Raw genomic sequence first — 15,899 nt, forward strand, 5'->3', positions numbered from 1 at the left:
ACATGCCCGAAATCACAATCCAACCTCGCGTTCGCGCAAAAAGTCAATATTCGACTCGAAACGTGGTAAAACGACGTTTTGTCTTCGACGCGTAAACGCGCTCGTTGTTTCCCCTTGTCTCTTTTCAACGCCTTTATACGGCCAACAAAGTGTCCGATATTAATAATAAGCGGACGTGTTCCCGACCGTTTCTATTCCGGACAGAGAGAGAGAGAGAGAGGGAGAATTAAAGGGAACGAAAACGCACCGAGCGGATATATTTAGAGTACAAACATACACGTTATATCCGATATATACGTTTAATTCCTCATATAGAACGAAATCAACCGATTGGCCTTGCGTTCCCTCCTAAATATTTAATTATAATTATTCGATATTCACTAGGGTGGATTAGTGAACCGTGGTATGATTTATTCTGTTTCGCTCGTTCCTGTATTACGAGAGAAAACATTGAAGAAAGAAATCGATTTGCGAATTTATCTTATATATATATATTTATATATATATATTTATATATATATATTTGTAAGATTTTATGTTTATATGTTAATATGACATATAATAGAATGTGTGAATAGAAATTTTAATAGATTTTAATTAGATTATCGTGGTGATGTTTCTTTCTATTGAAAACTAAAATTTTTTATTATAAATATTGTTAAATTACTTAAAAATATATCAAATTATATAGTCAATTGTTGAGATTTTGTTGAAAATAATTTTAAATACAATGACGAGATAGTAAAGAAAGGAGATATATAATACAGACTATATATAATAATACAAATATAACATATAGAATAAAATAGAGATGATGGAAAGGGAAAGTCTTATTATAATTAAATTTTTAATACATTGTTTTCAACATATTTTATGATAAATCTTCATAAACTGAAATGAAAAAAAACAACAAAATCATTTTCAACAAAATCAATAACTTTTATTTCGACTTAATCACATTTACAACATTAATTCTCGCAAATTAAAAAATTCATGAAATAATAAAATAGTCAACAGTTAAATTGAAAGCATATATTAAAGCAATCAAGTTAAAAAAAAACAAGTTACAAGAAACACGAACGTACAACTATATTTCACGAAACGAAAAAAAAAAGAAAGAAGAAAAAAGGATAAAAATAATTTTCGCTAATTTTATATACTCAAATTTACATATTATTTACAACTCGAAACCAATTTTTACGTTCACATGAGCAACAATCCACCACGATTTGATTATGTAACTCGGCAAATGCACCAGGGATGCGAAAGCGAGGCAGCGTGAAATATCTTTCGCGATCGTTCCCTCCCTTCTACCACCCCTCACCGCAGAAGGGGGTGAGAAAAACGCGCGGCGCGAGCGGAAAACAACCGGCTACTGATTACAGCGATGACAAATGGTAGCGTGGGAATTACGAAATGAAGGTTTAATAAGGTATGAGACGGATAGGGCGACGGCCACATTCCCCGCGCTAATTAACAAATCCAATTTTAATCGACGCTCCAATTCGCGCTCGCTAACTCCCACCCTCCCCTCTAGGCGGCCCACGTTGCGCCACGGGTAAAAGTGATCAGCGGCTGGCCCCGTGGCGAAATTATTTCGCGTCAGCTGGACCCTCATTTGCTCTTTTCTCTTTTTTTTTTTTTTTTTTTTTCATTTCTTTCTTCGGGAAATGCGATTACCATGGAATACGACACTTCGATAGCTGTTTGCTTCATATGTACAGGGTCGAAAGATCGATTCTGGAGGTCGAAATAAATCGTGGAAATTGTTGTACGTACGATAAATACATAATTTATTTTTAAATTTGATAGAAATGAAGCGAGACAATTCTTTTTCAAGTAACATTTGCTCAAATTTCTTAAAAATAACATTAAATTATTCTATGTATATATGTCGCAAATATATTCGAGCAATATTATACTATAACGTATAAATTTACTGATATTTGGAGAAAAATTCGTTAAAACAATATTTGTCACAGAATAAATTTTTAAATTAAAACAACGACCGAAATACTATTCATTCATTAAAATTTTAGAAAGAATCAAATACATCCAAATTTTATAAGAAATAATTGTGTTTCCAGTTATTGTAGACCATAGATAAAATCAACATCTTCTGTATATCCTTCATTGTTTTACCATTAACCTGAAAAATTATTACTCTCTCTCGATCCATCCACAAATTGAAATCGCTCGTAAATTCAAAAAAAAAAAAAAAAAAAAAAACAAAAACAATATTCCCCCGATTCTCTATACCAAATTGATGTCCCACCATTGTCATCACGATGAACCTCAGAGTCAATGAAAACGCGTAACACACAAAAAAAAAAACGCGTATCCCACATATCTCCCGTCAATTGTCCCGAGATTTTTCGGCCTGGTGGTGTCCGTAATAACCAAAACGCTCGCCCAGGAACGAAGGGAGCATTGAATGACCGGACTTTCCGCGATCACACCCGAATAATTCAGGAAACCTAGTCCGAGGATCGAAAGCGATGACACGAATGGCATGCCAGGCGTGTCCGTGGTAACCCAATGGGACTGGTCTCTTAATTAAAAATCGTGAAATCCGGCCCCCGTCGTGTCCCTTTGTTACCGTTCTCGTCATTCGTCGTTTCGTTGAGCAAAGAGAGAGAGAGAGAGAGAGAGAGGGAGGGAGGGAAGGAAAATAAAGCATAGCGGCATCTACGGTTTTTCCATGGTGTGTCGTTGAAAAACGATCAGCAAGCGGGACAACCATTGCTCGCATCCGCCATTCTTTCGTTTGTACGCATCCACGCGAGCGCTCTCGTCCTTTTCCTCCCCTTTCTCTTTTATTTTGCTCCTTTTTTTTTTTTTATTATTGTCCTTCTCGTTTCTTTTTCTTCTCTATCGCTTTTTTCCTGCTGCCGCTTTTATTTTATGTGAAACATCTTATCCGAATTTATCGTAGGGTTAGAATGTTATTTCTCGGTAGGTTTAGAATCGAGAAATAAATAGTTTGCGGGAGTTTGATGGTAGAATTTTTTTTTTTTTATTTGATGATTTATTATGGTTCCTCTATTCGAACTTATTTCTTCGAACTTGATGATTTAAAAAATTTTCTTTTGTGTATCTAAAAATGTGTAGCTAAAAATTTGTAGCACAATTTTATTCTGAAAAAAAAATTTGAAAATACTTAATAAAATAATAGATAATAGAAATAGACAATTGGATATTTTTTAAATAGTCATTAAAAACTTTATAAATAACTATTTCACAGATTATAGTTTAGATATTATATTTTTAAGATAAAACTTAAATTAACTTAATTTATATAAATATTATAATTTATTTTTCAAAATATTAATGAAAACGGAAAATATTTTCTTAAAGTATTATTCCACAAACAACATAATTTCATTTGAAAATATTAAAAAATGTATAAAATAACTAATCATACTAATAAAATAAAGATTTCATTGAATTACCATATAAATAACTATGGTTAAATTTATTACCATTTATTCTTCATCTCTTTTCGTATTCCACATTTCGATCTCGAGACTCCTCTGATAACATTCGCTCATGTTACGAGATTGTTGGACTGTAAAACAACCGTATACACGGCGAGCGGAACAACATGGGGCGCCAAAGCACAGGTGCATGGCCCCTTGTATATATTCAGCAATAAGTTTCATTGTTCGCTCGGTGGGTAAGTATCGTGCGTTTACGCGTGTACATGCGCATGAATTTTATAGGTCGATCTTTTCGTGAATATTACGATGGTCGTTAACATTCATGGCGGATGGAATTTCTTAAAAAGGGAAAAACTCACTTTCTCTCTCTCTCTCCCTTTCTTTCTCTCGCTGAACTATGCGCTGGGCTCGATCGATAAAAGAGAAAAAAGAGCGCGCTTTTTTAAAATTCAGTCGCCGAGTTAGTGCACGGAATTGCGAACGGTGAATTAGCGGAAACGTGTTTTTAATGTAAACTGGAATTAATAGAACGTGGTGGAGGAATGTGGAAAGGGAATGTTGGCGGAAATGATGGTTTCTCTCGAGTAGGATGATTTTTTGAGCATCTTTTTTTCAGAGAGAGTGTGGTCGGGGTTTATTGAGGTTTGTTGTTCAGGGCTTTCGTTTTTCTTGTACAAGGTGGACTGGTAAAAATGGTTATTCTTTTTTTTTTTATATACCTGGAATTTTAGTACATGGAAACAGAAGAATTTTTTCAATAGAAATTCTTTAATAGAAGACTTTAGTGTCCACATGAAAGTTAAATTTATTTTTTTAATGTTTATTATCATATTTTTATATCATCTGATGAAGAAAGAAAAATATTTTGTTATGATATAATTTATCTTTAGGGTATATAAAGTTTGAGGAATGATTTTGTATCCATATAAGAAAAAATTTAAAAAATATAATTTTTTTATACATAAAAATATTTGGAACTTGTTAGTGAAATAATAAAATATTAAAAAATATTAAATATTAAATGAATGTTGTAATTAGTTATTGAATGAAATTTTTATTGTTTTATTCTGCAAAAAAATGTTTAGATTTTTAATGGATGAATTTAAAGAATAATATATAAAAGAAAAATAAACGCACTTTCAATTGCTTTTTTTCTTTGACTTTTTTCAAAGATTTACAAAGTATTTACATCGAATAAAATGAATTCTTGCATAAGATCGTTAAACCGTCAAACGAAGTTTCCTATTTTCAAGTACATTTTCAACCTGGATTGCTTTAATCAATTAAGGTTTCTAGGTCGACGTCAAATTTTTTTCTCCAGAATTATTCTTTCGTTTCTCTTTTTTAAATGAAACTTCGAAAGGTTCTAAGAAAAATTGAATAAGAAAAATAATTTGCACTTTCTTTCCACAGTTTTAACTTTTTTTATTTTTTTTTTAAACAACTAAAATACGCACATAGTATTAAATTAATATCAATATTTTAACATTCTCAAATAGAAAAATTTTATTTGTTTTCACTTATTAATATTAACTTTTTGTATATATATTTTGATATATATTTCAATGAAATATACACTATTAATATTTCTATTTCCTTTTTTTATATTTTATAGAGTGCCACGTCTCCTGGTGCTAGCAACGATGGTCTCACGAAACAGCAACTGGAGCTCATTCAACAGATTATGCAACAGACGCAGCAGCAACAGCAACAACAGCAACAAACATCCGCGCAACAGCCACAGCAACAACGCAGCAATTCATCAAGCACAGTCACAGCGCAGATTCAAAAAACGCAAAAACCGTCCGTCAAGTCCACAACTTCATCTGGCAGCGTTTCGAATAATTCTGGAAGTTCAAATGCAACAAATAACGCGAGATCCAGCCCCAAACCTAAAGTCTGGAGTCACGTACAGGTAAGTTTAAAATACTTTGAAGTTACTAGTGAAGTTTAAAATACTTTTTTTTTTTAATTATTAAAATTTTCAATATATTTCTCAATATGAGATTTCTTTTTTTAGAAAAGAAATATTGCAAAGTAAAAGAATAATTAAATAAAATCAAATTATCAAATTTAATAAAATAAATCTTATTCAATCTTTTAAAAATTATAAAATGTTTAATAAATTATAAAATTCATAATAAAAAAAGATTTAATCAAAAAAATTGAACAATATCTTCTAAAATACATTTATGAATACATTATAAATATGTGCATAACACATAAATATATTCATATAATATTTAAAAGTATTCAGACTTTTTCAATGCTTTTAAAAATGTAGCTTTATTCGTTTAATTTCTCAAATTAAAAATTTTATTATCTTATTACATCTCTTTTTCACTAGTTATAATTGTCTCGTTTAAAAACGTTAACTAATTCTTTTAAATAAATTCAGATATAAAATTAGATATAAAAAAACGAGATAAAATTCTGAATTTTAACTTAATTCGTGTTTTAAATTGCAATAAATAATTCCCAAGAGAAAAAGAGAAATAAAATACATCAATTTTAATTTCATATAAAAATCTTTCTATTAAAATTTATTTTATTTATCAATTTTTCAAATTATATCTGAATATCTCATTCAAAAATTCTTAACAAATTGTCCTAATTTAAATATAGCTTTGTACAATAAACTAAAGAATTCACCCTCCAAAAATGTCCCACGAATATAACACTCTATTCTTAAGAAAGAGATAAATAAAATACATTAATTCCAATCCTAAAATCGCACATAAGTAATGGTTCGTGACACTCTCACCGAGATTCCACCTCAGGATGTCAAAGGAGAGGTGACAAAGAAATATTAGGTTGACCATTACTTAATAGCGACTCAACATTGTGATACGTTGCAATGTGCATACATTATTTACTTCATGCGAAAATATTTTAACGATGGCGGATAGTGATATATTTTGTCATTACAACTAATCAACGCAGCGTGACCTGTTAAAGTTCCGGTAGTTGGTATGCGTTTAAATTATGGAGCCGTATTTGCTCCCCTGTTTGCTCCCCTCGATTCTCGACTCTTTTTCGGCATCTTTCGAAATAATTTGTCAATTTGCATCAGCTTCTTTTTCGAATGGATGCGATAATTAATCTGTTATTTTCGTTTCGGATCGTTTAGATTTCCATGGAGAGAATTTCTTTTTGATATAAATCATATATTTTGATATAAATCATATAAATGATATCTCTTTGATATAAAGCAAATGCAAAATAATAATAATACGGATATAAAATATGATAAATATATATGCAGATGTAATATATCATGTTGAGAGATTTATTAGTTTTTAGAATAAAGAAGAATAAAACAAAACTAGAAAGAAGAAGAAAAAATTAAATAACAGTGAATGAGAGTAGCACTAAATAGAGAGACAGCTAGTTTAAATTAGAATAAGATTAATCAAAATGGTGCATAACTTTTAAATTTTTTCTTTATCAAAGACAACATTAAAAAAAATTTGCAATAAATGGACATATAGCTAACAGCTTCAATACCAATATAAAAATAATAGACATGGAAATGTCATAAAATATTAAATAGAATATATATATTTTTAAAGGATGATCTTTATTTTTTTATAAATTATATATCACTATGATTATATTTTCTTAGATATTTCTTTTCTAATTATAATTTTTTTTTTCATTATTTTCTTCTTTATAATATAAAGGTTTATTTTAATTATTTTACGATATTATATTATAGCTATATAATTGCCAATTTTATCATGTGATAAAAAATTTACTAGTGTTTCAAAATTGTTATATAAACATTCTCCACATTGCGAATATAATGTTTTTTCTTTTTCTAATCTTTAATTTTTTTAAAAGTTATCGTTATTTAACACTTTCATATATCTCGTTAGTGAAAATTTGTGATTCAAAAAATTTAAAATCATAATTAGGAATGATGATAACAATATCTATTGAAGTCAAAAGTAATAGGAAATATTTGATAAAAAATTTTATTGCTTATTTATCTGAAAAGAGGATACAATGTAAATATTATGTATATGAAAAATCAAAAATCAAATCCTTAATTTAATAAAAATTTTTTCTCATGAAATAAATATAATAAATATTCATATATAAACTTTTCTTTTCACTATTCTAATTTAATTCTATAATAAACACTTTGATATTTTAAAATTGAAATTGTATCACCATTAAGCCATCATTATTCAAGAAATTGTAACACTTGCTCCAATTCCAAATTTGTATCGATATTTTTATTATTACTTGTTATTAAATGAATCAATTTTCACTCAATAATTTCCAAGTTTGATTTTATTAATTTTTTAAAATAAAAATATTATTTTTATTTTCCTTTACTTCTTTTTCTATCATCATTCCGTACAAAATGAAAAATATTGAATAATAAATACGAATTCGAATCGATGCAATTCTAATCCATCGATAGAAGATTAATTCTCTATCCGATACACGTGTACACAGCACTATTCTATTTCTGAATGAACGTTTAATAATGAACCGGTAACAACAAGGATTTAGAGTAACCCCGTTTCACGCGAGTTAGTTTCAACCGGTCGTAAAACAAAAGCAATCACGGCCCACGACGTTTCTCAATTGTTGATACAAGAAATACAATCGGCAAACACCGAGCATGTTGCCACAAGGAATTCAGTTTCCAGCCACCTAAACATATCACCCATGCGTCTTCCACGTTGACTTAATCGATCTAATAGTAGTTACTCGGTCCATCGTGGGGACAAATTGTTTACCGTTCGCTTCAATCTATGTATAAGAACAATAAACTCTAATCGCGATGCATTAGCGAGGATCAACAACGTGGATCCTCTAGTATCTTTTTCTGTTTGACTTTTGGTAACACAATGTGGTCAGTGAAAATATTGTTGGCGCGTGTACGTATGAAACGTGTCTGAATCCACGTGTAAGTGAATTGTTACGATTCATCGAACGTAAAATTGTATTCAATCCCGTTTTACATTTACGGGATATGAATTATATACGCGGGGAAAAATTGCTTGTATTCTTTATTTGACGCAGCCCTACCCGTTTAAAACGCTTTCGAGTTTAATACATTTTAAGTTCGTGTAAAACTGGATGCTCGTCGAATAACACGATTAAATTTTTAACTTCGCTCGAGTATTATTGGGCTTGAAAATTGAATGTAACCCAGGTTTAATTAAAATTAAATATGCATCGTTTATTTAAAATTTATCGAGCATATTTTCAATGGACTCGAAAACGAACTTTACGTATTTTTAAAAAAAATCCACGATATAGCCTTGAGCAATTTAAGTATCTACGATTGTTTGCATCATTTGCATATCAAAATTAAAAAAAAAAATGAACGAATCAATTAAAGAATTATTTTATATTGATTGCATTTTAATTATTTCGAAATTAAATGTTATATTAAAAATACCGATAAATGTTTGATATATAGAAATTATTTTCAAGATTCTATATGATTTCATCTCTTCTTTAAGATATATTATTATAGATTTAAAATACATTATAATATTAAAAATCTTTCTCAAATAATCTTAATCAAATAAATAAAGTCTAATAGTCTTATCAACACGTTAAGAAGTCTCATAATAAACATTTTTTTCAAGATATAATTCCATCTTTGATTAAATTGCTATCGAAACTCGTTTTTCAAAATTTCTTCAATTCAAAATCTCCATTTCTCTTGCATAATTTCACATCTCTAAATTAGATTTAAAATTTCTCCTCAATCCTCAAAAATTTTCAAAAAGAAATTCATTCGAAGAAATCACTCTCAAAAATTTTTCATCAGAGTCTAGAAAAAAACAATTAACCAATCAACAGCTTAAATTCATTCGATAAACGCTTTGATCCCCTATTCTATTACCATTCCTCACGTCTGAAAAACGAAACACTTGAACCTTTATTTCCGCCTAACCTTCATTACATTAATGGCATAATAACCATTGTGACCAACGGAAGGGCTCGCGTTGTCTCTAAACAGAGCTCGAATCGATCGAATCGTCATTAATATGTATGAGATCTTTCGCCGATGGAAGGTGGATGAAGTTGGTGTCCTCTTCGATCGAGAGGGTGGAAACGAAGAATTCGCCGGAATCCTCGTTAACCCAGGAGAACGAGAGCCTGGCCGTAATTGGCCAGGAATTCGTGGACGAACGGATTCTCAGGGACTTTCGTCGGCCCGCTTTCGTCGTGAGGAAACAATCGGAGCGGTTCGAGCTTTATCCCATCCCGCGAGATCAAAGGTCGGCCCACACCACTGGGGAATAAATACTTTCACTTGGGGATCGATCGGGAGCGCTTCTAACAATAAGGGAACCGTGGATGAATTTTTGAAGTTCTTTGGAAAGGGGATTTTGCAATTTCTTCTTTAATTTGATTCGTTAATGATCTGAGTCGAGTTGAGTTTGCTTGTGTTAGAATTATATCTTCGTTTGGAGAGATAAAAAATTGAAGATGTGATTATAAAAAGTGTCAAAAATATTTGTTGAATTTGTTGTTTATTCTTTAAGTTACAATTTTGCATCTTCTTCTCATTGAAGAGATAGAAAAATTGCTTGAAGCTTAGATTAGTTAATAATAAAAATGAGAGATTGTGGAAATATTAAAATATAATAATGATGGAGCAAATGAAAACATGTGTTTTATATTAATATAATCAAAAAATAAAGTATATTTTATAATAATAATAGTTATCGATGCCTTCACGTGATCTTATATCTAGTTATGTTATAATTAGGCGGGAAATTAGAAAAAAACTTCTATTTATTTTTTATATTTGTTTTAATTTGTACATGAAACATTCTATATAAGTAATAATTAAAGAAATTATTACAATTATTAAAAAGAGAATGAATGATTACCATATAACTTTATTCTTTATATAACATTATTTTATTAACTTCAAAAAATTAAATTCTTTTTTAAAAAAGAAGTCTATAATTATAACTTGTTATTAATTAACATTATCGTTAGTTGATGTTTTAATTAATAAATATTTAATCCCTTAACGCTTATGTAAATACACTTATCTTATTTCTAAAAAAAAAAAGATAAATCATTTCAATTTTTAATTTCAATCAACAATACAAAATAAACAACGTGAAATATCAAAACCAACGAAGAAAAACCTCTTCGTTTAATCTCAATCGATCCCAACGCGACCATCAATTTCCAAAGGAAAAGAGAAGAAAAAAAAAAAAAAGAAAGAAAGAAAGAAGAGAAGAAACGAAAAATAAATATATATTTCTCTTTTTCCCCGGCAAAATAAATCCCCGCCAGCGGTTTCGAAGCGCGAACTGATCGATCAACGTAAATTACACATCGAGCGCAATCGTTTCACGTAGATGGGAAAAATGGACGTGGACCGATCGGTTGTTCCAATTCCGCCGGAAATAGCCATGGCCGAGGCGAGGTCGGTGATTTAAAGCGGCCGGCCTAAAACATTAGCGGCACTGCGGTGGGGAAAGTTGAAAGAGTAAACACTAACCGCCACAAATTGCAAAGGTAACGACGTGTTCTTAGTCACCGTTTCTGGCAGGCGAAACTTTTCGCCGCGAATAGTGCTTTCTCGTGTCTATGCGTGGGCCAGGATCGGGGAAGGGGTTGAAATTCGATGGCGCCCCACATTTCTCCGTATGTAACAGCCGGTTGCAATCACGCAACCGTTTCGAGCTTTAGACACGCTCAGCTTAACTGTAGCTTAACTCCATCCAAGCAAAGCGTCAACGACAACTGCACGTTTCTTCTCACGATAAGCTTTTCTTTTTTGTCGTTTGGCGCCACCAGTCAGTCGATGACGTGTTCAGTTTTTGCAAATGATTTTTGTGGCATGCAATTATTGCGTTTAATAATATATTCTTTTCTATAATCTTTTATGCTTTTAAAAAAAGAAAAACGTTGTTGAATGTCTTAATGAGAGAAATTATTATATTAAGAATTATTATATTAAGAGTTGGGACGGAGCTGAAAAAATAAGTTAATTAAAATTTCGAATAAGTTACTTTAAGTAATAACTTTATTTAAAATGTTTGAATAACATTTATTCATAGCTATTATAGTTCATCCCTTTCAGCCCTTTGGCGCTAGAATTATCTGCGATTATTCTAGGTGCTTTGAATAATAAATTATTGAAGGAACTTATTGAAGTAACTTTATTCTTAACTTCAATCATTAAAATTTTGTCTCTAATTAGAAATATTAAAAATTAGATGTAATTTATGTATTAATTAATGTTATAGAACAATTTTAAAAGATACAAAATTTATTTGATATAATATATTGGTTTAAAGTAAATAATTTCTAAGATGGAAAATAAATGCATACAAAAGTTTTAATGGATTCTTAATAGATGGCAGAATCGTCTTCCTTTTAGACAAAGACAGTAGATGATTTATTGAAATTTGTTTTCGTATAATAATATAATATATAATATAATATAAATTTTCAATTGTTAATTGTAAATTGCAAATGTTTATGCATTTATGCAAAATTTAAATATAGAAAAATCTACAGAATACAAATAATATACAAAAAAGAATAAAATATTTAAAATATGATATACATTATATTTTATGCATTAAGACAAATCTCTATTTAAGCTCCATAAAAATATTCATAAAAATTTTATTTTACGTTTATCCTTTAGTTATTTTCAATAAAAATTGGCTTTTTTGACTAAAAAAGTTATGTTGGAAATTAATATTGAAAATAAAATATTGAATATATAATGAAATATTGAAAATGAATAATTAAAAACATTTGTAACATATTAGGAGAATCCATTGTTTTCATTCCATTCTATTAAGGATTTATATATTTTTCACTTATGCAAATAATTTAATAAACAACTTATGATATAATATAGAATTATAATCATCACAATTATAATCATTTAAATTTCTACGAATCGAAAAATATCATTCTCTCTTATTTTTGAACTCCTGATTCCCTGAAACTAAAGATCTAACTATAATTTATTCAAGAAAATCTCTACAAAATCCCTCTCGGGGATCGAAATTTTACAAATTCGTACGATATACATGATTGGCAATTTTCTGACACAATTCCAAGCACAATGACCCGCGAAAGCGAGAGGAGAAGGAAACGAGATCGAATCGGGAAGGATTTGCAATCACAAGTAACCCACCCCGCCAGCTTCTCCCCCCATTCGAATTCCAAAAGCACCTGCCCCGACTCTTTTCAATCGGTCCGCGGACGGCACAGCTGCGAACCTAACTCCTGGACGTCGAGGAATATTAATAAAGAACCGGGATTGAGCGGAGAACAGACTCGGTCTCGAAAATTATTCCATCGGGTCGTTCCACGGCTGGGGAGAACGAGAGGGGTGACTCCTCGATTATCTTAAATCGTTTCCCCCGACGAGACACACAAAGATCCTCCAATCGATACGAGGCAATAACAGTTACAAGTTTCGAATGACGACCGATTCCCTCCTCCATCATTCTGGCTCAGATGTTCCACGCTGTGAGCCATCTTCGTTGGATTTATGATGAAATGTATGATGATGAGGTAACGAAGTTGCATTTATAGATTTCGTTGGAAATAGGTTCAATCAGGGATAAATATTAAGAAATTTTATAAATAAATAAGGGATCTTCTGTATGGATATTATATATTTTTTATTAGAGATTAATTAAATTATTGATAATGAATAGTAGGAAATTTTATGAATAACATGATCTTTTTGATACGTGTTTCTTTAAAGAAATATTAATATGCATTTATTTTTATATACAATTTATCTAATTAAATAATTTTAATTATAATTGCAATTGCAAAAATAATTAATTATTTTATATTTTATACTTTATCTCAAAGATTTTTTTATAGACTGAACTTTAGAAAATTAAGTAAGATTAATGTACTATCCATTTATGTGATATTATAAACTGAAAGCAAATCGTAATAGTTTTTATCGGATTTGAAAAAAAACGTGCAATCTTATTTACGATAGAAAATTATTTCTTTATTAATTGTTAATTATTTATTTATGATTTTATTTAAATATAATAAAAGAATTCTGAATTTTGTTGACTGTTTGATATTCTCACAATCTCTTTTTTAATACGTTAGTTTACTAAAACTAAGATTTAGTAACATTTTTATAATATTTCTAAAAAAAAAGATGAATAATCCTTCAATTAATATAATTAAATAAAAATAGAAGCGAATTTAATCAATGTATTGTTTAATCAATATGTTTGTCTATTTTATAATTATTATCATTATATTAATTTTTTTATCTTTTTATAAAAAATTTATATAAGTTCAAATTAATGAAAGAAATTCATTTCAAGAATATTTCACAATATAATAAATTAATTAAAAAACATATATAATAATATATATAAATTATAAATATAAATAATATTAAGTAAAACAGTATTAAATCATTAAATTTTAAATCATTACATGAGAAATTGTTCTTTTTTTTATTTAAAATTAAAAAAATGAAGAATAAATTGTTTTTAGATGAAATTTTAATACAACTAAATATATATCAATTTAGAAAAAAATGAAGTTTAATATTTTTGATAAAAATAATATCTTTACAATTTAGCTACATACTTAAAAACCTATTTTGATCAGGTAGATAAAGCTATTTTCATTTTTTCAACTGAATATATGCTTTTTTGAAGTTTAAAGAGAAAAGTTTAGGAAGAAAAAGATATCCTCATTTTGACTTCGGTCCAAGTTTGTTGAAACGAAAAGCTCTTATCATGAACAAGCTATCAAAGAGTACTTAAAGGAATTACCAAGAAAGCAAACAAACTCTTTATTCCGAATGTTCGTTTATAGATTTCATAGATTTTTTAATCTCTATAAATTGATAAGAATTATTTCAAATATTTTTCATTTGATTATTTTTATATTTGTCACAGATCTTCTTTTAAATATCAGATTTCAAAATTAAATATTTCATTTCCTTTCATTCTTTCTCTTCAATAATTCAAGATTTTTACTATTTTCACTTTTTGTTTCAAAATAGGATCAAATAAAATCTTTTAATGACAATTGGTATTTCTACAAAGATCAATTTCATTATCCCAAATATTACATATTGATCAAATGTGTTATACCAATTCATATTAAAACAAAGAGATAAATATTTTAAAGTAAACTTCATATGCATGATCATATTTCTTTTTGCAAAAAAGGATACATATACATTTTATACTTACAATATTTTTTAAATAAAAATCTTTCTTTCTTTTGCATCGAATTCTCTTGCAATTAGTGTGAAGTATTTTCACAATGTGTTTATTAAAGCAAAAGAATTTTTTCCTAAAATATTTTTATCTAATTATAACTAAAAAAAAAAAAAAAAATAGCTTATTAAAATAAACTACCATATATATTATTTTTCAACATTTTTTAAAGATTTTTTTTTATAATTATAATTAAATAACTTTCTTTTTGTAATTATGTATATAAAAATATATTTATATAGGATGGAATACATATAATACTTCATTTTTGATGAATTGAAGAAAATTAAAAAGAAATATTAAGATATATCTACTGCAATAAATATAATTTATATAATATATATAATAAATCTTTATTATTTTTTAATGATCATCAATCATCAATAAATAACTTACTTCATTTTATCTTATATATATTTTAACGTAAATAATTATATTGAAATAAACAAGCCAATCCATTTATCAATATTTAACATTACATAAAAGATTGCAGTTTATAGATTGAAAATCTTTGCTATACATATACTATTATATATAATTCATCCATTATTCTTCTACAATTTGTTTTATAAAAATTCTTATTATATCAAAATAACAATTTATTTTACACAAAAAAAAAAAACCCAACATACGATCTCTCTCAACCCACAATAATTCACACTACATATAAAACCCTTTTTTTAACCACCGAAATTCCCCAGAGTTGACGTTCAAAACAAGAGCATACGAAAGCTCAAACCAAAACTCAAATCGCCCTCGCGGAAAGGTCTTCAATATTAACCAGTGACAGTAGCATAAAAGGGAATGTTGAAAGGAAACAGGATGGGCGGCTCAAGGATTGGGGAGAGGTGGTGAGAGGGGAAGGGGGGAGAGACGGAGAGGCGAGATGCGCGAGCTTGGCGATCGTTCGGTTGCATTAATATGTATGCACTCCTCCGGTTGGCCATCGTCGTGGGTTAGGTCAGAGACCTTACAAAGTTTCACAAGCAAATAGAGCGGCTGTAATAATAATAAATATGGCGGCTCGCGGACGTGGACGCGAATAAACTCGTGAAACGGATCGGCGACACGATCGAGAGGTTCGGGCCAGCCTTTCGGCTCGTCGTTTTGCCTGGCCGGCTATAAGATAGAGTTTGTAACGGGAGTATGGATTAAATTAATATGATCTGGTACGCGCTCTTGGATACGCCCCCGCATAGTAATGAAGGGATCGAGAGGA

General features: G+C 29.3%; 1 protein-coding gene across 4 annotated transcripts in view; it reads left to right on the forward strand.

Annotated features, from left to right (window-relative positions):
• The window catches only part of LOC122720277, a 513,017-nt gene that overhangs the window by 411,878 nt on the left and 85,240 nt on the right, over positions 1-15,899 (forward strand). For all 4 annotated transcript variants that reach the window (XM_043946864.1, XM_043946863.1, XM_043946865.1 and 1 more), the window contains exon 8: positions 5,056-5,355. In XM_043946864.1, the coding sequence (XP_043802799.1) occupies positions 5,056-5,355 (300 nt within the window). The remainder of the gene's footprint in view (positions 1-5,055; positions 5,356-15,899) is intronic.

The sequence above is a fragment of the Apis laboriosa genome, unplaced genomic scaffold, assembly GCF_014066325.1.
Source record: "Apis laboriosa isolate Shangri-la unplaced genomic scaffold, ASM1406632v1 scaffold122_cov146, whole genome shotgun sequence".
In the NCBI taxonomy this organism is placed as follows: Eukaryota; Metazoa; Arthropoda; class Insecta; order Hymenoptera; family Apidae; genus Apis; species Apis laboriosa.